General features: G+C 59.4%; 2 protein-coding genes across 10 annotated transcripts in view; one reads left to right on the top strand and one right to left on the bottom strand.

Annotated features, from left to right (window-relative positions):
* The first annotated feature begins 234 nt into the window (after positions 1–234).
* On the top strand, positions 235–17758 carry TP53I11 (tumor protein p53 inducible protein 11). 4 transcript variants are annotated; one of them, XM_016146826.2, is made up of 8 exons: positions 235–401; positions 10995–11067; positions 11790–11949; positions 12587–12645; positions 12880–12928; positions 13309–13405; positions 14705–14806; positions 15297–17758. In XM_016146826.2, exons 3-8 carry the CDS (start codon positions 11821–11823, stop codon positions 15428–15430), a joined length of 570 nt encoding a protein of 189 aa, XP_016002312.2. In that variant the 5' UTR covers positions 235–401; positions 10995–11067; positions 11790–11820; the 3' UTR covers positions 15431–17758. The 4 variants fall into 4 exon arrangements, with proteins under 4 accessions (XP_016002312.2, XP_016002310.2, XP_016002313.2 ...); XM_016146824.2 differs by having other exon boundaries at positions 236–401; positions 10995–11063; XM_016146827.2 differs by lacking the exon at positions 235–401 and adding an exon at positions 423–523.
* A 7-nt stretch (positions 17759–17765) lies between these two features.
* Positions 17766–23666, bottom strand: part of TSPAN18 (tetraspanin 18) — a 173051-nt gene continuing 167150 nt past the window's right edge. For 4 of the 6 annotated variants that reach the window (XM_016146819.2, XM_016146818.2, XM_016146820.2 and 1 more), the window contains one exon: positions 21059–22913. In XM_016146819.2, coding sequence (XP_016002305.1) covers positions 22581–22913 — 333 coding nt within the window. In that variant the 3' untranslated portion in view covers positions 21059–22580. Of the gene's footprint in view, positions 20942–21058; positions 22914–23666 lie in introns of those variants that run through there. The other 2 variants (XM_036221860.1, XM_016146823.2) reach the window with 1 other exon arrangement.

Raw genomic sequence — 23666 nt, 5'->3', positions numbered from 1 at the left:
CCTGGGCAGCGCGGGCCCTGGATTTTGATTCTCAAGAGCCTTCTCCCAGGGCGTGAGCGCGCCCCCCACCGGCAGTCTCCAGGAAGGCCTCAGCTGGGGAGCCCAGAGCCCAGTCCCCCCAACCCCTCTCTCCCGCCCGCCCCAGCGGCCACCCTCGGGGGCGAGGCAGCCGGGCGCGTGGGAGGGGACGGCGCGCCATTGGCTTCTGCGCGGCACTGAGAGGAGGGACCTACGCGGGCTGCCAGACTCGGGCAAACCCCAGCGGCTCTGGGTGCTGCGCGCAGCCCAGCCTGGCCCTACCCTGCCCTGCCCCGCGCCGGCGGCGCGATGTGAGCGCCCGAGGGTCCGAGGTCCCCCTACACGCCAGCTCTGCGCAGCCGGCGCCAGCATGCGCTAGGAACGTAAGTTTCGCTCCCCGCCGGCGCTTCGGAGCCTCGCACTTTCCCCTCCCGCCGCCGGTCGGCCGGTGCCTGCGCAGCGCAGCCCAGCGGCGCTCCTGCGGCCGCAGGGACCACTGGGCACGGTGAGGACCCCATGCGCGCGAGCCGGGCGCTCCAGAACCTCTTGGCACCAGCAGATTCGGCCGGGACCCCAGGGATTCCCTCCCCGACTCTCCGAGGCGCCACCCCGCAGCCCCTCTGTTCCTCTCCTGCGCGGTCTCTGCTCGCTGCCCTTCCCGCTGACTCGGTTTCCCTCTCCGCGGCTTTGTCCCTCCGCCGTCTCCTCCCTCTTGGACTGTTTTGTTTTCGCGCTCGGCCTCCTCTTCACGGGCTCGCGCGCTCTGCTTCGGAGCAAGACAGACGGAGCGAAAAGCAGGCTCTCCCTCGCGGAGGTCTGGCTGCGTCCTCGCGCTCGGTTCTCTGTCCCGCCCCCTCCCTCTCTGCCCCCGATCCACCCCCACTCCCTCGCCATTGTTCCCAGTCCGGGGAGTGAGCGGCACAAACTTGCGAGTCTCCCTCCTCCCCTCTTCGCCCCCGCAGGGCCGCGGACCGAGGTGGCGGAGTTCCTGCTGCCCACATGTGTGGAACGACCTCCTGATTCGGGGGGCTGTGGGTGCGGGGGGTGCTGGGCCAGAGGACCCACGGGCGCCCAACAGCCTAGAGCTCCCCGCCTGGGGTCTTAGAAAGTGGGTGAGTGGATGGAGCTGGTAGATAAAGGACACGTTGGAGCGGGAAGAAGCAAGATTGGAGAGACCCGGTATCCCGGCTGGGGGGAAGCAGGCAAAAACCGAAGCCCCTCTCAAGCCCCAGTTGTTGGGGGCGGGGTCAGGGAAGCACAGGTGGAGACGGAAGCCCCCCACTCTCCCCAGTCATGCGCTCAGCAGGAAGGAGGCGGTGTGGGGCCATTGGCCTGGAGCAGGGTGGGCAGGTGCTCCCGCCTGTCCGCAAAATACTCGCACCCACCCTGAGGGTGTGTAGAGAAACCGCCAGAACGCCGCGCCCACCCTCGGCGCGCCCAGCCGGGTCTGGCGCTCGCTGGGAGTCCCCTCACTGCCCCTCCCACGCCCCCACCCAGTCCCAGGCTCCCGCCGCCGCCTCGCAGCCCGGAGAAGCGGGCTTCTCAGCCTGAGCGTGGGGGGCGGGAGTAGGATCAGGGCGGAGGCCGAAAACCCCGAGGTTCATCCAAAGCCAAGGCCACTCTGCCGCTCCGCACTTCCTGGTTGATTTCCTTCAGACAAACTTTTCCTGGTGGGGCCGTCCTGCGGGTCGAAGGCCCTAGGGCTAAAGGGATGCCCACCTCCGCCGCCGGCGGCCCCTCTTCCTGCAGCCGGCAGAGCCCAGGGACATGGGAGGTGTGGGGCGGGTCCGGTCGTTAGCTGGCGGCACTATTTCCTAGCCGAAACTCCACACTCAGCCCGGAAGGAGGAAAGATTTTTCTTGCTGAGCTGTTAGGAAATATGGTCCTATTTCTCCAGGCCTCTGTTATCCCGTCTGAAAAATGGGAGGTCTGGTCCCCGAGGTCCCCTGGGGCCCAATATCCTGGGATCCAGCTGCCCTGGCTTCTCCTTTTCCACTCGCATACTGCCAGCTTAATCAGCCCTTCCCAGTGTGGAGTGGAGGGCTGAGGCCCAACCTTCACCCATATCTGGCTGTTAACACCTGCAGGATCCACTGCTCAAGCCCCTTCTCCACAGGGCCCTGCCCCCAGAACCGCGCCCCACCGTGTCCCCCGCCGCCCCCAGCAGCTTCTCCTACCCGGGACTTAGCTGCGTTCCCTCCCCCAAGATCTTAAGATAACCCCACATCCTCTGCTGGAGAGAGGGTCTGCTGCTCTGAGGGTGTAGGGGTAGGATGGGGGAGGGGGCGTGTGATCATATTCTACATAGCCCGGGACTGTTCTTTACTTTCCCCTTGAACAAAATGTGAGCTCTACACCAAAAATAATTTAGTGAACAAAGTGCTGGGCACAGTTCCGGGGAGACACCTGTGGACAAAATATTCTTGCCCTTATGGAGCTGACACTTAAAGGGGAAGGGGCAAATAACGAAAAAATCAGTAATCAAATCGTGTGGTGTATTAGGAGGTAAAGGAGAATAGTTGAGCCTCAGGGCCAGGGTGGGATTGCCATTTTAAGTAGGGTGGTCAGGGTGGCCTGCCCGACTGAGGTGGTGATTTTTGAACTAAGGCTCTGAGGGGGTGAGCTGGGGGGACAACTTCAGGAAGTAAAGATCTTGCAGAGAAGGCTTATACAAAGGCCCTGAGGCCGGAATGTGCCTGCTGCATTTGAGGAAAGGTGCGGAGCCAGTGCAGGCAGGGTGGAGCAAGGCCCTGTAGAGGAGATAGCATGGGTGGCTATCTCCCCCTTTCACAGATGAGGGCAGCTGTGTCCAGAGACAGCGTCTAAGCCACCCTGAATGCACAGGAGAGGCGGATGCAAGGTGGGGGTGCCTGATGTTCTGACTTCTGGCCCACAATGCTTTCCCTTCACCCTGCATCTCAACGGTTCATTCACAGCACTGGCTTTGACCCGCCCAGCGCCAGGCCTGGCCAAGTGCCTGGGACGTGGAGGGGAACCGCCCAGGCTTGGTACCCCGAGGAGCTTTGTCTCTGCAACTTGTTGCCAGCTCCCTCCCTGGGTGCTGCCTGCCCACCTGCTGTCATTGCTCTCGGGCCAGCGGCCAGCGTCTTGACCCAGAGTGACCCTTGTTCTCTCTCTTCCCATTTCCTTCCTATGGCCACCCCCACCCCCATAAGCACCCCACTCTGTGCGTAGCCTGGAAGGGGACACATTCTAAAGCTGGTGTGGTCAAGGGCAGAGACTGAGGCAAAGAATTGAGTCTCCCAGTCTGAGAATAATAACAGCAACATTATTGTTGAACATTCGCTATGAAACAGGTATTTTTCTAAGTGTTCTTTGTGCATCTTCTCACTGGTGGAAGGTAGCTGTCATTATTACTCATTTGACAGATGAGGAAACTGAGGCCAAGAAAGGTGGTGTCATTAGCCCAAGGCCATGCAGCTAGTAAGTGGTAGAACCAGGATTTAAACACAGGCCTTTGGAGTTGTGATCTCATCCTTTAATCACTAGTCTGAGGGTAACAGAGCCCCAAAGCCTGGAGGAGACGGTCAGTCCTGGAATGTGGTTCTGGCCCATCAGCGTCCTGGGAAAAGAACAGGGACCTGTCTGCCACCTTTCCCAACCTACCCAGGAGGCAGAGCCCCACTTGCTTCTGAAAAAGTTGCTTCAAATGGTGGTACATCCCTTCAAGGAAACACTCTTCCTCCCCTCCCCTCCCTCCCCTTCCCTCCCCTCCCCTCCCCTCCCCTCCTCTCCCCTTTCCTCCCCTCCCTCCTCTCCCCTCCCCTCCCCTCCCCTCTTCTGTTCTCTGACTCTGAGTTCCTGAGCAGCTACAGGGGTGGGGGAAGGTAGGAGTGGTGGGAGGGGACAGGGATGTGTCCACTGCCTTCTCACAAGAGCTCCGGTCTCATGGGATCCAAAAGCAAGTCCGTCCTGATGACCGTGGCCCCATGGGATCCAGAGGCACTAGCTGCCTTTGACGGTCCTGACATGGTCACTGGGCCAAGGGGGAGGCTGGCCACTCTTGGCCTGAAAAGGACAGGAATTCTCTGTGTGCTCTGCCCAATCTGAGTGACAGCAGGGACAGGGAAAATCCTCTCAGACTCCTGAGTGGGGACAATGGCTGGAGGCCCCCTTGCACACAGCAGCAGCTTCAGACCCTTGGCCCCTGGCCGGAGGCCCCCGGGGATGTCCCCCCCTGGCTTTCCGCCCTGCCCTCCCCACTCTCCAACACAGCAGGCAGTGCTTATGTTTTGTCCCTTACACTTCTGAGATATTTGTTTGTGATGAAACTTTTAGGCTTTTCTCTGTCTTTCTGGAAATGAGGCACCTTCGAAAGACAGAGAACAAAGAACATGTGTGTCCGTGGAGACAATGGGAGAGCTGGCGGGACTTGGGGCCCGGCAGCAGGAGCTAGGGCCTTTCAGGCAGCTGGAGTGTGGCTAGTGGATGGCAGGGGTTGGGAGCCAAATCATGAATGTCACAGTCGGGACCATGCTCCCATTATTTTTAGATGAGGAAACTGAGCCCCAAAGTCCAGCCCTGGCTTACCCATGATGGCACAATCTGCCAGTGACCTCAACTGGCCCGTCTCAGCCCAGCGCGCCCCTGCCAGCCTTCTAGCTTCAGGGCAAACCCTCGGCTGCCAGCTCCCACGTTCCTGGAGGTTCGTGGACATGGGGCGTGAAATCCCCTTCGTGACTACAGGGCTTGCACCGTGCTCCCTCCCCTCCCTGCCACTTCTACGCTGTCATCCTGGCCCTTTGCAGCAGTGTGGACTCAGAGCTCTCCGCGATGGTGGGACATGACAGAGATGGATGAGGCAGCCCCGTCTGCCACTGGCTCACCTGCTACTTGAGAGACAAGGCTGACTAAGACTGGCCTGGCCTTTAGAATAATTACGCTCTCCAGGGACACACTGCAACCCTGCCTCGTCGAAGGCTGGCCTCAGCTTCCTCTCCTAGCCCGTGGGCCCCGAGACCCTTCCGCCAAAACCTGTACCCAGAGGCCTCTCTGATGATGTCGGGAATGCAGCTGCGTCGATCAAGCCTCCTTTGCGTCCTGTGACTTCCTAGTTCAGCTCTAGCCCACCCACAACCTAGTAAGTCAGACATTAGCGCCCCCATTTATAATGAAGTTCACCCACAACCTAGTAAGTCAGGCATTAGCGCCCCCATTTATAATGAAGGAATGGAGAGGGCACAGGGCTAGTAACACACAGCCAAGATGTGAACACAGGTCCCTTTACTCCCCAAGATTTGTTCTGCCTGAGGGCTCAGGTGGTGGATTCTGGGCTGGGGGTCTTTGGACCCCATCTTGCCCAAGGAGGTGGGGATGGGTTATCCCAGGAAGAGACCATAGAGGTGGCTGGCGTGGGCCCTGGCTTCCTTGCTAGGGCTCCCCCCGCCTCCCCTTCTCTCTGGCTAGGGCCCTGAGTCTCTCACTGCTCCCCACCCCCTGGTATTGCCCAGTCTCAAACTCCATTTCCAGCTATTTTGCACAAATGTGATAACAGAACAATGAGTCTCCCTGAAGCCCTCCCCAGGTCCTGCTGGAGTCACAGGGCTTAGCCCAAGGGAGGCTAGACCCCAGGGAGGAGTTCAGATGCTGGCGACTTGCCAGGGACTTTCAAGGGAAGATGCAGTAGGGAAGATGGCTTAGAACTTTGTTATTTTTGGAGGTCAGGCCCATCCAACAATTGCCCCCCTCCCCCTCCCCCCAGTCCTGCCACACACAAACGCACACACGCTACCCCCAGCTCGTCAGGATGTCCAGGTAAAACACAGTTAATTTGGTTTGAATTTCAGCTCTGCCACTTATTCCAGGGGACACTTGTGTAAGTCACTTTGGCCTTAGTTTCCTCATCTGTAAGGTGGGGGTGGTAATACAGCCGATCTCACAGGTTCGTAGTGGGGTTACGGGGAATTGCTAGTCTTGGAAGTACTCGTCCTCCACTTCAGCCCCTGGGTTGGATGCCCCGGGAGCAGTTCTGACCAGATGGGGAGGCACAGGTGTGCCGCTCCTTCGGCAGAGGGTCCTGTCTGAAAAGGAAGTGGTTCTTGGCTGCGACACTCGGCAGCGGTGACTCCCCACTGAATCATGGGGTGGCTCAGTAGCTGGTGGGTGTTCTGGGCCCTAGGCCCCTTCTTCTCCTTCCTCCTCCCCTTGCCCGTCAGATTCCATGACAAGGACAGCTCTACAGTCCATCTGTTTCTATGGAAACCAGGCTTCCTAGGAAGTCTGGGGGGGGGGGGAAGCGGGGTTGGGAGAGGTCCTCTAGGATGGGTGTGAAAGTGACGTCCGGCCCCATCTGCTCGGCTGCCATGGCTGGGCCCGGGCAGCCCCAGGTAATCTTAATCTTACTAATTGCCGTCCTGTCCTGACATAGCACATACCGGGTGCCTGGCCCCTCCACTGCCTTTTCTCAGTCTGCCTCATCACAACCCTGTGAGCTAAGAGGTAGCACTGTGGTTTCACAAAGGAGGAAACATGGGCTCAGAGAGGTTATGAAACTTTTCTGAGGTCAGAGCACGATTAAGACAACGCACTGGGGTTCGAGTCCAAGTTCACCAATCATTAAGTACGTGCCCCTCCGCCCCGCCGTGCCATCTGCCTCTGACGTTTTCACCCCCGATGAGCTCCTTCCTTCCTGCCTGGTTCAGTCTCTGCGGGCTTTGCTTGGCCTCTACCCAGTCCTGGGCCCTGTATCTTGCTGCCGTCGGGAGCTCCGTAGGGGTGTTCTTTCCTAGCCTCTGTTGTCACAGCACATAAGGAAGGGGGAAGGGGCTGCAAGGAGTCACTCCTTGGCCAGCAAGGGGTCTCCCAGCCCCCTCTCAGTCATTAATGCATCACAAATCTTTGTTGAGTTCAAGTGCCAGGAACTCCCGGATCCTGCAGACAGAAGCCCTGCGCCTTTGCTGCTCACCTGTTAGGACCGGCCTCGGTTCTCCGAGACAGTGGGGCCAAGGCCTCACCCTGTGTTCTCACCCAGTCCTCTAACCCAGCGGTGCCCAACCTTTTGGTCACGAGGGACCAGAGCTCCTATGAGAATCCGATGATCTGAGGTGAAACTGAGGCCAGTGCTGGGGACCGGCTACAGATAAGGCTGAAGGTTCACCCCCCTGCCCACCGCTCGCTCACCTTCTGCTGTGCGGCCCGGTTCCTAACAGGCCACAGACCGGTACCGGTCTGAGGCCCAGGGGTTGGGGACCCCTGCTCTAACCCCACCAGTGTCCTAGGCACCCCGTATGCCAGGCCCTTCGCCTAGAGTGTTTGCATTCTCCTGGAGGCTTCGGCATCCTGTGAACTGCCCAAGGCCACCTGGCCAGTAAGGGGAGACCAAATTCCAACCCGGCCCTGCCTTACTGCAAAGCCCCTTTCCTGCGCTCCTCTGCTGCCAGCTCACCTGTGGCCTGGGCAGATCCTGCCCTTGCTGGGCCTCAGCTGTCTGCTCTGCCTAGAGCATGGTGTGTATTTGGGAGGACAGCCTCCCCTCGGGCCTGCCACATAGAACTGAGTGATCCTGAGTGTTCTGGGTGGGTGGGGAGCCCTGCTTCTCTTAGCCTGACTGTCATTCATTTGCCTGTGCTGAGAAAGTGCCTACTGTGTGCCCAGGCCCAGTGTGGAGACTGTCAGGTGGGCACAATACCAGCCCTGCCTTCTGATCACTGGGTCTCAAGGAGGCCAGCTGCCCATGACACGACTAGGAGTATGGGCTGGAAGTGGCAGCTGCCACGTGTAAGGGAACCCCGAAGTCCAGAGGAGGGAGGGGACTGCCCGGGGGCCACACAGAGACGTGAGGAGCAAGCAAGGTTGGGGGAGCAGAGGGCAGGGAGGGAATTCCTGGCTGGCCAGTGGGTCAGAAGTGGAAACAACTATGAAAAGGACAGTGGCCGGCCGGCTTTATTGGGAATTGAGGTCAGAGAAGCTGACCAGAGGGTCGTGAACTCAAAGTCCGGAGGGCTGCAAGCCACATTCTCCCTTCTCGCTTGGCACCGTGTCCTCCCCACCCTGCGCCCTAGCCTCGGGAAGCCTGGCACCTGGGGAGGCCCTGGGGCCCTTCAGAAGGAGCCGGGTCTGGGAAAGGAAGCGCGACAGCCCTGCCTGGCAGGCTTTTTCCATTGTGCATGGCCGAAGGAAGAAAGGGAAGTGGAAGGAGCGTGGGCCAGGCCTGGCCCAGGCCGGGCCCTTTGCTGCAGGCGCGGCCTGTGCTCCCTCTCTCTGTCCTCCGGCACTTCTGCAAAGTGGCTGTTCCCGTTACCCCCACGTCGCAGGGACAGAAACTGAGGCTGGGGGAGAGGTGGCGACTTACCTAAAGCCCTGCAGCTGGTGAGGAGGCAGAACCGGAATTTGAACCCAGGTCCGGCTGCCGCAAAGCCGGCGTCCCACCAGTGCAGGGAGGGGGGTGGAGGAGGCGCCCTCTGTCCTCGCTCGGGTTAAAACGGAGCCAGGACTAAAACACGTCAGTGGCTTTGATAGGGAAGAGCTAAGGGGCAGATCTGAGGGGGTGGGGGTGGGGTTTCCCTTGGGGTGGAGTGGTTTTGGGTCAGGGGTACAGGAGTGTTGCAGCTGCCTTCCTACCCTCCCCAGGCTGGGCCCAGTCCTGCTGGTGGAGAAGGGTCAGAACTCTGCTCGAGCGGTCAACTGCAGAGGCAGGTGTAGGGGCTCCATTCCCTGGAGATCAAGTGCAAGATCTCATTCTCCCTGGGAGGACCAAGGCCCTTTGTTGGTAGTGAGCTCGCTGCTGGGGCTGGGCTCTGGGGCGGCCGCAGTGGGTCCCACCAGCCCAGATACCTGATGTCAGTGCCTGTGGATGAAGCTTGTCTCTCCTCCGAGAGATGCCAGTGTCAAATGGAGCCCCTTTCTGTAACCGGCCCCAGGAGGCCGGCACTGCCATGCTTCCCAGCCTTCGCTCTCCGGTTCGGGCCTGTGGTACAGAGGGGAGCATTGTGTGTTGGTGGGGAGAGGTCTTTGGGCAGAAAAAGACAGCTAACCCTCTGAGCTGGAGTCACTGACACAGCTCAGGCCTGGTGGGCCGTGGCCCAAGTATCAGCCTTTGTCATGGGGCTGAGGTCTGGGGGCTTTGCCCAGTGGGGTAGAGACATTAAGGTCCTCTCCTGATCCTCCCTGGCCTCCACCGCAGAGCCACTGCCACCTTGGGGAACTTGGGGACGGGGGAGTGTTCGGCTAAGGACCCATCTCAGTTGAGCACTTCCCGGGGGCCAGGCACTGCCCCCCCCCCCCGCATGCGCCTCATGGAGATCTCCTCTCTGTTCTCACAACATCCCGGCGAGGTAGGACCCTTCATTTTCCCAACTACAGATGAGAAGACTGAGGCACCGAGAGATTAAGTGACCGACCCACTCCAGGGCATTTATTTACTTTAAGAGAGATGAAAATTCGTGGTCACTCAAGCCTGTGCAAGGATGTTTAGAGCAGCTCTGTTTGTACTCGTCAGTCTCTTGACTCAACTCAGATGTCCCTCAGCGAGGGACGGGATAATGACACTGTTACGTGTGTCCACAGAACAGTACTCCAGTGAAGAGGAATGGGCTTTGATGGGCACTCAGCTCGGAAGCATCTCAGAGGCATTATGCCGAAAGAAGGGAGCCGGTCTCACAAGGTCCTAGACGCTGTGATCGCATTAATGTGACACATTTGAAAAAAAAAAAAAAACATAAAGAAAGCTGTAGCGACAGACACAGACCAGCGGCAGCCAGGGGCGAGGGGTGAGGGGTGAGGGGTGAGGGGTGAGGGGTGAGGGGTGAGGGGAGGGTGTGCCTGGGACGGAGTGAGAGAGTCTGGGGGTGATGCAACCGCCCTGTGTCCTCATTTGGAAGTGGTGGCTACACGAATCTATACATGTGCTAAAATTCATGTAACTTATAACCAAAAAAGGTCAATTTTGCTGTATGTAATTTAAAAATACGAGGCAGGAGGGGAGGCTGGAAGAGGAAGAGGCGAAGGCTTCCTGCACTGGGGGACGGCGAGGGGGGCAGCTCTGCGCTCTCCTCAGCAGTGGCTTCTGGGCCCACAGCAGGACGGATGCCAGGCTGATTACGGCTTCTGTCTGAATTCACAGGAAGGTCGTGGCAAGTGTTGTGACAGCACCTGTGTTCCCAAGAAGCAGCGTGGTTAAACCCTGACTGCCCCGTGGGGCCGGCCGCCTCCTCATCTCCTGGCATTGGGCATTGAGCTGTCTTCCGGTCGCCACCAGCCACCTCTCGTGCCCCCAGGCGTTTGTGTGTGGGAGGGGACAGCATGGCTGCCCGTGTTTGACAGACGAGGGACGGGGCCAGGGACCTTAGGAGGGACACTGAGCCTGGACGTCACACCCGCTGAAGACCTCCCACACAGATGTTTCTCCCTCCCATACAGATTTTGCCTTTATCTCCAAACTCAAGCCGATGTGCTTCCTGCCTAGTTTATCCAAATCTAAAGCCATGTTTTCCAACCCCCCCACCCCCCCGCCGCCGCCCCCATGCGATTCTCTGTTCTGGTGTTTATTTGCTGGGCGCTTTATTTTGCTTTAAGACGCTGGGAGGCTGGAAGACTAGAGGTGACCCGAGGACGCTTCTGCACTCTGTTTCTGGCAGCCCTGGCTGGGCAGGAAGAATGAGACTTGCCTAGGGCCACGTGGCACTAAAACTTGGGTCTGAGGCCTGATCAGGGAGGTTAGGCAAGTCCAGCTCAGGTCCCTGGCCAAGGGACAAGCGACTTCTGAGCCTTGCCAGGGGGCAGCCATAGTGGGAATAAGATGCTGGAGAAACCCAGTGTTGGTGGGGCACACAGTGGGGCCCCTGGGGGGTCCTACCGTCAACCCATCTCTGTGGAATTTCATCTATAAAATGGGGGTAAATAGCACCCACTTTGCAGGGGGGAGAGGCTGTGATTATAGGAGCCCAATGCTCTCCCCCACCCCCAGCTTCTGGAACCTTTGCCTCATGGCGGTTTATACTCTTGTCTCTTCTGCATAGGTTTTGTGCTGACCGGAGGCGAGGGACAGGTATTCAGCTCATCTCCGCATCTCCATTGCCTGGCACACAGTAGGTGCTCCCCCAGGGTGGAGCTGGGGGTAACTGGGGATGGAAGGGCAGACACGGGAGGTGGGGGGAGAGGCTGGTGGTAGGTGCTCATGGCAGGGAGGGGACAGGTCTGGACTGCCGGATGCTCTGCCCACACCTGTGGCCATCCTTCCTCTGGCTTCGCTGGGTCCTGTGGCAGCCTCTCCCCTTCCTTCAGTCGTGGCAGTTTGAAGGAAGTTACCTGGTGGGGCGGGTAGGAGGGAGGGAGGCAGGGAGAAAGGGAGGGCTTCCAAACCTTGTTTGCTTGACCGACCCCAAGCTCCTGTTAACCCCCACAGCCCAGGAATCTTTGGATGTGGTCTCAGTCCCAACACTTACCCTGGGTCCTTTCCCCCAGGGCTATCCGAGAGGCTCCATCGAGCCCGGTCACCTGGGGTCTGCCATGTCCACTTAGGCCAGGTGGGCTGGCAGAGCTGGAAGGGTCTTAGGACCACCCACCTCAACCCATTGTACAGATGAGGAAGCTGAGGCCGGGAAAGGGCAGTGACTTGTCCCTTTTTCATCACACAGCCGGGTGGTTAGGGAGCTGGGTACTGAGCCTGGGCCCTCAGAGTTTTTGTCCTGTGATGCATCTGTTACCGTAGGCTGAGCAGGAGGCCTCCGCAGGCCCTGGGCCAGGGTCTGGCCACCCTCCGAGGCCGGGGAGCTGGGTAGGACCTTCGGCCTGAGGCCAGTGTCTCCCTGCAGCCCTTCCACGGAGGCCGGGTGCCAGGACAAGATGGCGGCCAAGCAGCCCCCGCCTCTCATGAAGAAGCACAGCCAGACGGACCTCGTGAGCCGCCTGAAGACCCGCAAGATCCTCGGCGTGGGCGGGGAGGACGACGATGGGGAGGTGCACCGCTCCAAGGTGGGCCTCAGAGTGGCCTTGAGCCGGCCACACCCAAGGATCCACCTCTGAGCACCAGTTTGGGGAGGCGGGTCTGCCCTACCATCCGGGGAGAGAGTAGCTGAGGCCTCTCTATAGCTGCAGGAGCTCTGGGACTCAGCTCGTTTCTCTAGAGACTTAAGGAGGTATTAGGGGAATAATAATAAAAATAAAAACAGATTGCTAGATCTGAGTGCTTATTATGTGCCTGTTATTATACCAGCTGCTTTAAAAGTGTTATTTAATTTTGCTAGCGCTGAGAGATGCAGATAACATTATAACCCATTTTATAGATGGAGAAACAGGCTCAGAGAGGGTAGGTGACTTGCCTGAGGCCACACCAGTAAGTGGAAGAGCCAGGCTTCAAGCCACCTCAGGCAGAACCCTGAGCTTTCATTCTCGGACACCTTATTTTCAGCTTCCCTTGAGCCCCAGAGTCAGGGAGGCAGTGGCAGGGGCGGTGGCCTCAGTGTCGCCCTCCCAGCCCGAATGGCCTTTTAGCTAGCAGAGGTACCCAGGTGGATCCCTGGGCATCCCAGGGGGCTTCGCAGGGATGAGTGGGCCAGCCCTGCCGAGCACTGCCTCACCCTGGCTGCCTCTGCCCCGTCTGTGTCCACAGATCAGCCAGGTCTTGGGCAACGAAATCAAGTTTGCTGTTCGGGAGCCTCTGGGGCTGAGGTGAGCGTCGATGTGTGTGCTGGGTGGAGGCAGGGTGATGGGGAGGGGCTGCGCGAGACCCCACCTCATCAGCCTTGCCCCTGCGCTCTTGCCCCTCGATTCCATCCCGTCTCATTCCTTCCCCTGAAACCAGCCATCCCTGGGCATCTCGCCTGGAGAGGGGAGGGTCCCCTGGGGTCTGGGGGTGGCGGCGAATGACCTGGCTGCGTAACTTTCTTCTTGACGCCTCCCCAGGCTCTGGCAGTTTGTTTCTGCTGTGCTCTTCTCCGGCATTGCCATCATGGTGAGCCCCCCCCCCCCCCACCCCCGGGGAACCCTGGGCCTCTGCTGGGGGCTCCTCCCTGCTCCTCTCTCCCCAAATGGCCATCAAGCTGAGGCCCCATCTGTTAAGGCTCCCTGGCTGCCTCCATGTCCCGTCTCCTTATACTCACCTCACCTGCGCCTGCCTGCCCTGGAGTGTCCTAGATCCCATGTCATTGGTCCTGGTTCCTTGCCCCTGGGAACCCCAGTGCCTTCTGCCCTAGCATGGGTGGATGGGGGACAATCAAGTCCTGTCCCTGGAATGCCCTGGGGACCCTGGCCTTGCTCCTGGGGGAAGACAATATCTGGGGAAGCTTCAGTAGTGAATCTCCCCCACTTGAGCCTTCTGCCCTTTGTCCACAGGCCCTTGCCTTCCCTGACCAGCTCTATGATGCAGTCTTTGATGGAGCCCAGGTGACAAGCAAGACCCCCATCCGCCTCTATGGTGGTGCCCTCCTCAGTGAGTATTGCTGGGGTGGACTCCAGGTGGGAGGTGGTGGTCAGCTGGGGGACTAACTGGGGTTGTGGGATCATGGGGAGCCTTCCTTTGTGCAGGGACTACCCTTCACAGAGCCCCGCCCTTCAAGTGTCTTTGCTGGGTGTATGCTGCCATCTTGTGGCCACTGGCAGGATGTACCCAGTGGGTTGGGGCTCTGTCTTTGTTGTATCTGGCCTACCGCTGAGCGCTTGCTGGTGCAGTGTCCCACCTGGGCATTGGGATGCAGAGACCAATGAGGCCCAGGCCCTGCCGTCCAGGGCCTTACAGCCTAGAAGTGGCAAAATCAGCATGGTATCTGCAAAACTCCTCACCTCGTTGGTCCTCTCATTCGAACCACTTCTGTTTCCTCTCCATTCTGAGTCCCACAGAGTGCATGTTAGGAAGCTGAATAATAGCTTTAAAAACTTAGCAAAGATGGTGTCCCTCCCCGTCTCCAAAGCATTCTATGGCTCCCTATTACTCGCAGAATAAAGTCCCAGCTCTTCCATCTGGCATTCAGGGGCATCTGGGGATCCGGCCTGCCTTCTCAAACCTAGCTCCCCCACACCCACCCACAGCCCCGTGCCCCAGTTTCAGAAGGCCTCTGTGCCTTTGCACACAGTTGCCCCGGTTCCAATACCTCTGGGGCAGGGCGTGGTGGAGACTGGCACGGCTTCGAGCACTCCACCCACACAGTGGGAGAGCTAGAGTTTATAGGGTTAGGCTTGTTCAGAGAGAATGAGCCTACATCTGGTGGCCAGAGCCAGCAGACGCAGGGCCAGCTGGAAGAGGCTAAGTAGGTGGTTCTTCTCCTAAAAATATGGTCTACCCATTGCCCCCTGGGGAATTCCTTAGAGTGATTCTGTAACGGGTTCAGGTTTTCTGTCTCCAGGAGACCATTCGGAAAGAAAGCGTGATTATAGCACCAGATGACCCATTCACTCACAGACTCCCATCAACCCAGAATCTAAACAGAACCTGACAGGGGCAGAACCTAGAGCTCACGCCTCCCGTGTTATAGATGAAGAGACTGAGTCCCAGTGAGGGGACCTGACATGCCCCGGGTCCCGTGGTGCGTGGGAAATTTCATGAATGGGAATGAGCTTATCGGCCGAAGCGGCAGAATTGAACCCGGAGGGAATGGGGCAGGGGACAGGCGGATGAGTTTTAGTTTGAGGCGTGTGTGTGAGTGGGGGCAGGGGGCGTGGGAGTCCCGGGTCCTGGCTCCCTGCCCCAAGGGGGCGGCGGGCTCAGGCCGTGCCGCTCTGTGTCGCCGCCCAGGCATCTCCCTGATCATGTGGAATGCTCTCTACACTGCTGAGAAGGTTATCATTCGCTGGACCCTGCTCACGGAAGCCTGCTACTTCGGGGTGCAGTTCATGGGTGAGTCCTGAGGTGGGCAGGGAGGGAGGGAGGCCGAAGGCAGGCTGTGGCCGGGGCAGCTCCGCCGCCACCTTTCGGCTTTTCCATTCGGGTTTCCAAGAAGCGACGGCACCGTCTGAGGGGGAGGGACTCCTGTGGCTGTGTTTACCTGTGCGCCTGCACACCTGTGCTCACGTGCCTAACATGTACCTGTATCTTCCCAAGTACACACGTGTGCATTTCCACAGCCTCCCACCCCCCGGCACAGGCGTGACAGCACACCCCGGCTTTGCCCACGTGCTTGCCTCAGTCCCCGCCAAGTGGGGGACCTCAGAATAGACACATCTGTGGGGTGAGGCAGCTGGCAGGACCCCCCCACCCCAAGCTCAGGGCAGAGCCAGCGAGGTGGCCGCCCCAGGGCTCCCGGATCAGCATGCCATCCTGTGGTGGGGGGTGAGGGCACATCCCTCCTCTGACCTCTGTCCCCCCCACCCTGGCCTTTCTCCCACAGTGGTCACTGCCACACTAGCCGAGACGGGCCTCATGTCCCTGGGGATCCTGCTGCTCCTGGCCAGCTGCCTCCTTTTTGTTGCCATCAGCGTTTACTACTATTACCAAGTCGGCCGAAAACCCAAGAAAGTCTAGCTGCCCGCCGGGCCGGGGGCCGCTCTGGGGCGGGGAGGCCCTGGGCCTCGATTTCCCTTTGGTTCACGGAAGGCAGGAAGGACCCCGCCCTGCCCCGGGCAGGTGGGGGCGGCCACCTTCTTTCCTCCCGGGCACTGTCCGAATGCTGTGATCTTCTGGGCTTTCAGGTTTGGGGAAGGACTGGGGGCCTCTGCACCCCTATTCTTCACCCTACATCGTGACACCTCCTTTTCTTGGGCCTCTTGGCCTCTGGGTCCCCTGGACAGACACTGACTGAAGAGCCTGCATCATGGGGTATCGGGCTGGGGCGAGGCTCCTGCCCCTCCTGCTGGGAGGCCCGGCTTTCTTTTGATAGAGGCTCCTCAAACACCCCCAGCCAATCTAGTGCCCAAGTAGCTGAACTTGGCTTCTGTCTATGCCTGGAAGATCTGAGGATTTGACCCTGTGCCCCTACTCCTTACTGTGGGCCCTCTCCATATGTGGGGGCTCCCTCCACCCCCAAACACGCACACCTGCCCTCCCTACAGTCTAGCTGCAGCCAGCAGGCCGGGGTGGCTGTCTCTGAGCTGGCATTTCCCTTTCAGCCTTCCTGTGCGGTGGGCCACGTGAAGCAATGCCCTGTCCCTGCACCATGGGCTCTCCCGGGGCCTCGCCTGAGGCTGCTCTGCCTACTCCTGAGCTCCCTTCCCCCAACTGGCCTGGTTCCAGAGGCTGCCAGTGGCCTCCCACAGGCTGGCCCTGACAGCTGGACACACAGATAACCCCAGGTGGCGGCTACCTGTGAGCGATGGGGGCGGGAGATGAGGAAGAGAGAAAAGCAGTGGCATCTCCTTGTCCTCTGGCACGTTCCCGGGTTCTGATGTTCACCTGGCTCAGCTCCCTCACTCACCCTTCCCACCCCCCGCCCAGGGTGCTGCCCTCTGGACCTCCAGCATGGGCTGCCCCCAAGGCCTGGTGGGGTAGGACTGAATGCCCTTCAAACTCAGCAAAGGAAATAAACAGAAATATTTTAGCAGGCCACTTCCTCTGACACCCCTTTGCCCCCAGTTGGCCTGGAGAAGGCCGGCAACTGGCTCCCTCAGAGCCTAAGACCCCAGCAGGCCCACCAGCCTGCGTGCCCCCCATGAGTTCCAACGCACTTCTTCCCTCCAGGACACAAGCGTGCACCCCAGCAGCCCAGCCCCGGTCTCGCTTCCTGCTTTGCAGTAGAGTGTTTAGGGGCGGGATGGTCTGTAGGTGTAGCCCAGCTCTGGGCACTGCCAGGTGGGCCTGTATCTGGGAAGCCGACCCTGCCCACACTGGGCCTCGGGCTGCCCTCCCCTGTGCCCAGCTGTCCCTGTAGCCAGTGCCTAGTGCCCGGAAGAGCGGTGGCACTACCGTTGATACGCAGCTGAGGAGAGAGGCCCGGCGGGTTGGGTGCCTAAGGCTATGCTGCTGGTGACCATGGCTGAGCAGAAGGGAGCCGGGACACTAAGGAAGGGCCTGCTCTGCCCTGGCACCCATCTCTCGTCACTGACGTGTGTGCCTGTCCCCAGGGAGAGCCCTGGGCAGGCTGGGAGCCCACCGCTGCCTTGGGAGGTGGTGTTGGTGACTGGCGGGCAGTGCCACCAGGCCAAGGCCACATCCTCCATCTGACCCTCGCCTTTTAAGGCCTGGCTGATCCTCCGATGGGTGCTGGGTGGTTTGTCTTAATAACGGCTAGGCATGGCTGGTAGGTCCCTCCAGAGGCAGGGAAGCAGGGCCGGGCTCTGTGCTGGGCATCCCCCACGGCTCAGAGGGCCAGGCTCCCTCCCTCTCAGCTGGCGAGGGGCCGGGGCGGGGGAAGGGCGGCCTTGTCCCACGGGGCGTAGTGAGTACCCACTGGGATGGCGCCACCCAGGCCCCGGCACAGAGCAGTGTCCGGGAAATTCTGTGCTGCTTGGTTAAACACTGCTCTGAGGCCTGGACAGAGGGCATCTGGCAGACAGGCAGGCAGGCAGACATACAGCCTGGGGGGGGGGGCGGGTGGGTACAAGCCAGGGAGGCAAAGAGGAGTCCTGGTTGGGGAGGAGGCAGGGACGAAGTGGAGAGGGCCGAAGGAACCCACAGATCTAGTGAAGAAGGCCTGGTGTGGGCCCAGCTCCTCTCCGAAAGGTTTGGGAAGACCCGGAACGCCTCTTCCCAGTTCCCCCAGATCCCCTTTGCCACCAGAACCCAGCGCACCCTCTTGCCAGACTCTTGCCCCAGCCCCCGCCGCCCCCTAATCAAGACCACCTTTCTTCACGGTCACTATTTATTCTTCGTTCCTTTTTCTTTTTGTAAGAAACAGTCACAAAAACCAGTGCGAAACCATTTGTGTGGGTGTCCTGTTTTATATTACAAAAACTCTTGATATATAATATAAAAAGGGGGCTCACAGGAAATAAACATGATAAATTAGCTCCGCTATCTACTGCAAGGAACATTTACAGTTTTCAAAATAGACTTTTAACATAGGGCCCATGGTAGAAAGGAAGAAGGGTCTTCTGGGGAGACGGGGTTCTGGGGCCTCGGCTCGTTTGAGGGATCCTCTCTCGGCCCCTTAGGCATGGATAGAGGAGAGGGACAAAGGAGGCCGAGGAGGGGCCCTAGCCCCTCAGATTTATCCCCTTCTCCCAGAGACAGTAGTTTTTGGAGCAGGAATGAAAAGGTGGGTGTGTGACGACTTGGAAGGGCCTCTTTGGCCCTTGCCCTGCTGTTGGATCACGGGAAGTCTTTACAGGGGCATTCCTAGCCTCCCCCAACCCCTGGCAGCCAACAACTGCCACCAGCACCTATTATGGGCTGTATCCGGACCAGCCCAGCCAGATCTGGAGCCTGAGAGAGGCTCCTTAGATTGGGCAGAGCTTTCTTTTCTCACACCCCTCAAATGGCTGCGAGCGGCCTTGCAAATACCTACCAGCCTGGGCTCTTGCTGGAGAGCAGACCACCTACCCGCTTTCCCTTTCCAGCCTGAGGGGCCAGTGGCTGTGCAGGTCAGTGGAACAGATTCAGGGTTCCTTGGCACTTTTCTGGGAAGCCTTCGGTGGTGACAGTTTAACAACCACCGATGATCCCACGTAAGCCAGATGGGGCCTCTGTGACCTTCCCTCTTCTCAACTCCTATGGGGCCCAGAAATGGCGGGAGTGGAAGACACTGGATGAGCCGGGTGGTATCAGATGTCAGGCTCCTCTTACTTTCAAGGGCCCAGATTCTCCTGCGCAGGGGGAGACCAGCTGGGGCCCAGAAGCTGGGGCCGCCCCTGGACTAGAGCCATGCAGCTGCCCCATTTGGCCTTGAGTTCTGCCTAAGCAGCCTGGGATTTTTTAATGTTGTTTTCTTTCTGGTCAACCTCAGACCAGCCATGTGCCTCTTCCAGGAAGCTGGAGGTAAGCGTGTGGGTGAGTCTAGAGGGGCAGGCCCCAGGCCCTTCTCAGGCTGGGCTGGGGTTCCAGCTGTGGGGCCCCCTGGATCTTGGGGATGGCTAGCCCCTAGGGAGCTCATGGCATCATGGAGATGCCAGAGCAGGCTGTTCCAGGGACAATTTGGAAAGACTCAGTTTGGAGACCTGGAGGGAGGACCAGGGCTGGTGGGAAGGGGAAAGGGAGAGATGGGAGGAGGGTCTAACCAAGTCTTCACAGCAAGCAGAGCCCTGGCTGCACCTCAGAAGGGGGCAAGTGGGAGACTGAGGGACCACTGGACTCGAGGCTGCAGCTTTGTGGCTGGAAAGCAGGAGGGGAGGCTGGAAGCTGGCACAGGGCTTGTGACACAGAATAGGCTTCTCTCAGACCCTGAAGAGAGACAAAGAGAGGAGGGCAGCCACCATGCCGACCCTCCCATTCCCATGCCTGCGGCAGACATCACTAATCAAGCATAAGGGGTCTGTCAGACATCAGGATCCCGCCGCCCTCTCTCAGAGCCCAGACCGAACCTCAGGTCCTCAGCACGGACCCCGGCAGCCACTTCCTGGTTGATTGAGGTTGAGGCATCTTGCAATCCAGTTGCCAACACTGGTTTAAGTCTTCATATGAGGGGCCGATTTGTGGGTGCTGTGTGGGTTTCGGTGAGCCTATGGGAAAACCTCTTCCTGCCGGAGCCTGGAGGGGAAGGAGCACCCAGAAATGCGCTATGGAGACTGGACAGGAAACCAGGTCACAGCAGAAACGATGAGATGCCCGGAGTTCTTTATCCCGGAGATAACGGGGCTCAGGGAGAGACAACACGTGGCCTTAACACTCGGGGAAGGAGAGAGCAAGTGGGCGGAACCACAGGAAAATTTCTGCTGTGCATTGAGCTGATGCTATAGTGAGCAGTCCAAAGGCAGAAGGTTGCTTGGGAGGTAGTGAACTCGCCATCCCTGGAGGTGTACAAGAAGAGGGTGGAGGTGTCTTGGCTGGGATCATACAGAAGATATCCAAACCATGGTTCTGGGTGGGGAGAGAAGAACCCGGTGATCTTGGGGGCTCCTTCCAGCTCTGAGAAGCTGGGGAGCTGGTGGAGAACAGGGAAGGGGACCGGCTTGTGGGGAGAGGTGGGCGGTGTGGAAAGGGGACTCTGGTGTGTGTACGTGTGCGTGTTCTTGGGGACCTGGAAATGCGAGTAGGGGTGAGAGGGAGGGCAGGGGGGACAGAGTCCCGAATTTTTTTAGCTGTGGACCTGGGACCCTGTCTCTTCTGGGGAAACCACGATGCTGAGGCTGGGGTGGGGGTGAGCAGCAGGCCTGCTGGACTGACAGAGGTGGAGGGAGAGAAGGCAGCCTGAAGATGACCCAGTTCTTGTCCAGAACTGTTGTGCATGTGCTGTGTGACTGGATGAAAGTCTGCACCTTCCGGATTATATGGTCCAACAGCAGGGGACAGCTAAGACCCCACCAGCTGGGCCATTCTTGGATCCAGCGTCCGCAGCCCACTCTCGGCCTCAGCTGGAGCAGGGACAACTCCATCGACCGGAGGACCAGGGATTGTGAGTCGGTGCCGAGTCCTCAAGGACATGTTGACCAAGTCCATTTGGGGCCCCTGGGCCTTGGCGACTTCTCCGAGATTTGCTTTTGTCTTCTTGTTGCCCAAATCCTCACTTTCCTGGCGCCTGGTCCTGAAGCTGTGAGAAAAGGCCCCAGGCCGGGGGCTGCCAGAGTCCAGCTGGGCGGAGGGGACCTGCGGCTGGTGTTCCTTTGGTCTCTGGTGCACACTGCAGCAGGGGCGCAGGTGCTGGGGCCCCTGCGGAGAGCTCACGGCCCCCGCCCCAGAATCCAGGCAGGGTACATCGGTCAGTAAATTCGTCACTTCGTTTTGTTAAAAAAATAGCTATTTCCCCCTGCCCCTTCTTTTGGCCACTTATGATGGCCTCACCTCCTCCTCTTCCCTTCCCCCTCCGGAGCCCAGGGGGCAGGGGCGTGAGGGAGGGGAGGGCTTTGGGTGCTGGGTGGTGGTGGGCAGGGTGAGTCTCCAGGCTTCAGGCCACATCCTCTACTGGATGCCCCGGAAGAGGCACATGGCGAAGATCATGGCGAAAAGCTGCAGAGAAAGTAGGTGTCGGCTCGTTAGGCTGGGCCCGCATCCCTCCACGGGGCGCCCGCCCTGCGGGACACGGGCCGGGCGCGCGCGGTATTCTCAGCACACTCCTGCTGTGGGGACTCGCGGCGCCCCCTGGCGGCAAGCCCTTCTCACCAGCCGCGGGGCCCCTTTGCGCGGTGTAGTCACCGCGAGAAAGGGGCTTTGGAAACCAAGAGACATGGCTTCAAATCCAGCTCCCTCCTTGCCACTGGTGACCGTGGGCCAAACACTTCCCTTCTCTGGGCCTGTTATGCCTCTAGAACTCACCATGTGCCAGGCACAGATTGAGGCGCTTTCTTAGACACCTTTTCACAGACCAGAAAGACAGGTAACCCGCCTAAGGTAACACAGTTACAAGCCAGGAAGCCAGGGGTTGAGTCCAGGCATCTGACCCCAGAGCACGTGCTCACAGCCTGAAGGCTCCCACTTCTCCTTCACAGGGAGGTGGTGAGATTGAAGTCTAAGACGATCATCTAACGACATCATGCGGCCTGTTATGTAGGAGATGCTTAGTAAAAAGTCACCAGGGCTGGTATTAGCAGGCAGGGAGGGCATAGGGGGGGCAGCCACTGAACACTGTCTAAGGGCCCTGGGGTGGCGAGGCAGGCAGGGACTGCCTGGGGGTACGCCTCCCACCGGACTGGCTGATGCCCCCATGGCCACACCTCTTCTTGTAAGTAGCACAAAGGACGGTTCCCAGACCTCATGGCCAAATCTCCAGGAGGGACAGTGGGGTAGGGAGGCAAGGCTGGTTTAGGACCATGGTAAAGGTTCCCACCTGGGAGCCGGCTTCTGCTTCCCAGAGGGGCTGGGGAGCTGGACTCTTACAAGCCCACGCTCCTCCTGCATCACATGCCTGCAGTTTCCCTGGGCCTGGCACAGGTCTGTCTGTTTCGAAGTCACTGCTACGTCCCCCAAGAGGACTTGTTCACCTCAAATAGTACTGGCACATAGTAGGGCCTCAATTAATACTTGCTGAGTGAATAAATGACTGAATGAATACATAAATGGCCACTTCCTCTCGTCCATCTCCAACAGTCTCCACAAACTGCTCTAAGCATGCCTGTAAGGGACAGTAAGGAGCTGAGCCGGGCGGCAATGTTGCCAGGTGTTGGAGGACCTTCAAGGCCGCCCTGCAAGGTGGGAGGGGAGGCCGCCCTGGCTTCATGTTCCTGAAGGCTGACAGGTGGCTGAGGCCCAGAGTACCTGTTCCTGAAGACTGCTGGGTGTGGGCAACACTGCCCTCCTAATCTCCCTGAGCAGTGGGTTTGCGATCTAGGAAAGGCTCTGCCCTCTGGCTGAAGCGACACCTATTGGTGTCTGCGAGAATCTGCAACCGCCTTCCTTCGGAGGGCGCTGGGACCTTCAAATAAAGGAGGCTAAGAAGGCCCTTGGGTTCGGAGGGCTGTACAGGCCCTAAACACCGCAGAGGAAGGGCCTGATCTAGGAGCACAGACAGCAGCCCCTCCCTCAAGTCGGCTGTGCTGAGCCTTTAGTCGAGAGTTCACTCTGGACCTTGGGTGGGTTTGGGGGGCTGATATGCGGGGTTGGTGGGAGAGGAATGGAGACTGGGGGTGGCAGGAAGATGAGGGAGTGCCTCTCAGGTCCTGCCTGTCCCCACGACCCAGAGAACTTGCTCAGACGTGTCCAGAGTCCAGTGATGACACACAGCCAGCAGAGAGGCATGGCAGGGCTTACTACCCACAGACCCCAGAGTGGGGCCCCAGGGGTCCTGGCTTAAGGACGTGGAGATGGAGATGGGCTGGGGATTGCAGGCCTTGGGGGATCTTCCCCAGGCCTCGTGTGTGCCTTGCTTCTGGGGAGCCGCAGAAGTGGGGCCTTCACTTACCTCGATGGCCAGCACCCCGATGGCGAGGGCTCCGGCCAGGTAGACGTAGGTTTCGAAGGCATTGAGGATCACTGTGTAACAGCCCTGGGGAAGGAAGGATCAGAGGTGAAGCTGGAAGGATAGTCTGGGGTCACGGGTCGGGGGCCCGCACCAGGACAGGGGTGTGAAGCCAGGGAACTGGCGTGTGGCCTCAAAGCTCAGGCAGCAGTGTTGGCACAGAGCAAAGCCTCAGCCCTGTAGGACCGTCCTCCCTCCCTCGATGGCCCTCTCAGCACGTCCCGGCGGGTGGACAGTAAGCACAGCGTGTGTGTGTGTGTGTGTGTGTGTGTGTGTGTGTTTACTCCCTATGCCTCCAGACGTCGCTGCCAGACCATCCTCTCTCTACACACACCCCCCTGTTCCACAAGGGCAGGGGACAGGAGACACAGCAAAGCCCTTTCTGAGCTTGAAGTTGACTTTGACATGCCTCCTCCGAGTGCGGCCTTGTCCAGCGGAGGGAGGCCACCCCCGCGCCCCTCTGCTGTGCGCAGGGCCTGAGGTCTAAACCGCTCATCTCCCTGCCATCTGGCTCTGGTGCTGAAGACCTTTTGGGTCCCTGGACTGGGCCAAGCAGACTGGGCTGGCCAGCGAAGGCCCCGGATACTGAGACACCCTCCGAGTAAGCGGGGGTCAGGGGGGATGGATGGGATGATGCCACCAACATGTCGTAAGTGTCTACCCCGTCGGGAGCTCTGCTGGGGCCTCATGGGCTTGCTCTCACTTAGGCCTCATCGTAGCCCCTTGGGGAAGAGGGCTCTCCCTGCATCCTACATGTGAGGAAGGAGGGCAGGAGCAGCT

This window comes from Rousettus aegyptiacus, unplaced genomic scaffold, assembly GCF_014176215.1.
Source record: "Rousettus aegyptiacus isolate mRouAeg1 unplaced genomic scaffold, mRouAeg1.p scaffold_m13_p_5, whole genome shotgun sequence".
Classification (NCBI taxonomy): domain Eukaryota; kingdom Metazoa; phylum Chordata; class Mammalia; order Chiroptera; family Pteropodidae; genus Rousettus; species Rousettus aegyptiacus.
The sequence above is the reverse complement of the archived record's forward strand: the minus strand, read 5'-3'. Positions and strand labels throughout refer to the sequence as shown.

Bases quoted from the DNA above. Each gene is read 5' to 3' on its own strand.
- TP53I11 (XM_016146826.2), top strand. From the start codon at position 11,821: ATGGCGGCCAAGCAGCCCCCGCCTCTCATGAAGAAGCACAGCCAGACG. The intron at 11,950-12,586 runs GTGGGCCTCAGA...CTGTGTCCACAG, and splicing joins GGGAGGTGCACCGCTCCAAG to ATCAGCCAGGTCTTGGGCAA. The intron at 12,646-12,879 runs GTGAGCGTCGAT...ACGCCTCCCCAG, and splicing joins CGGGAGCCTCTGGGGCTGAG to GCTCTGGCAGTTTGTTTCTG.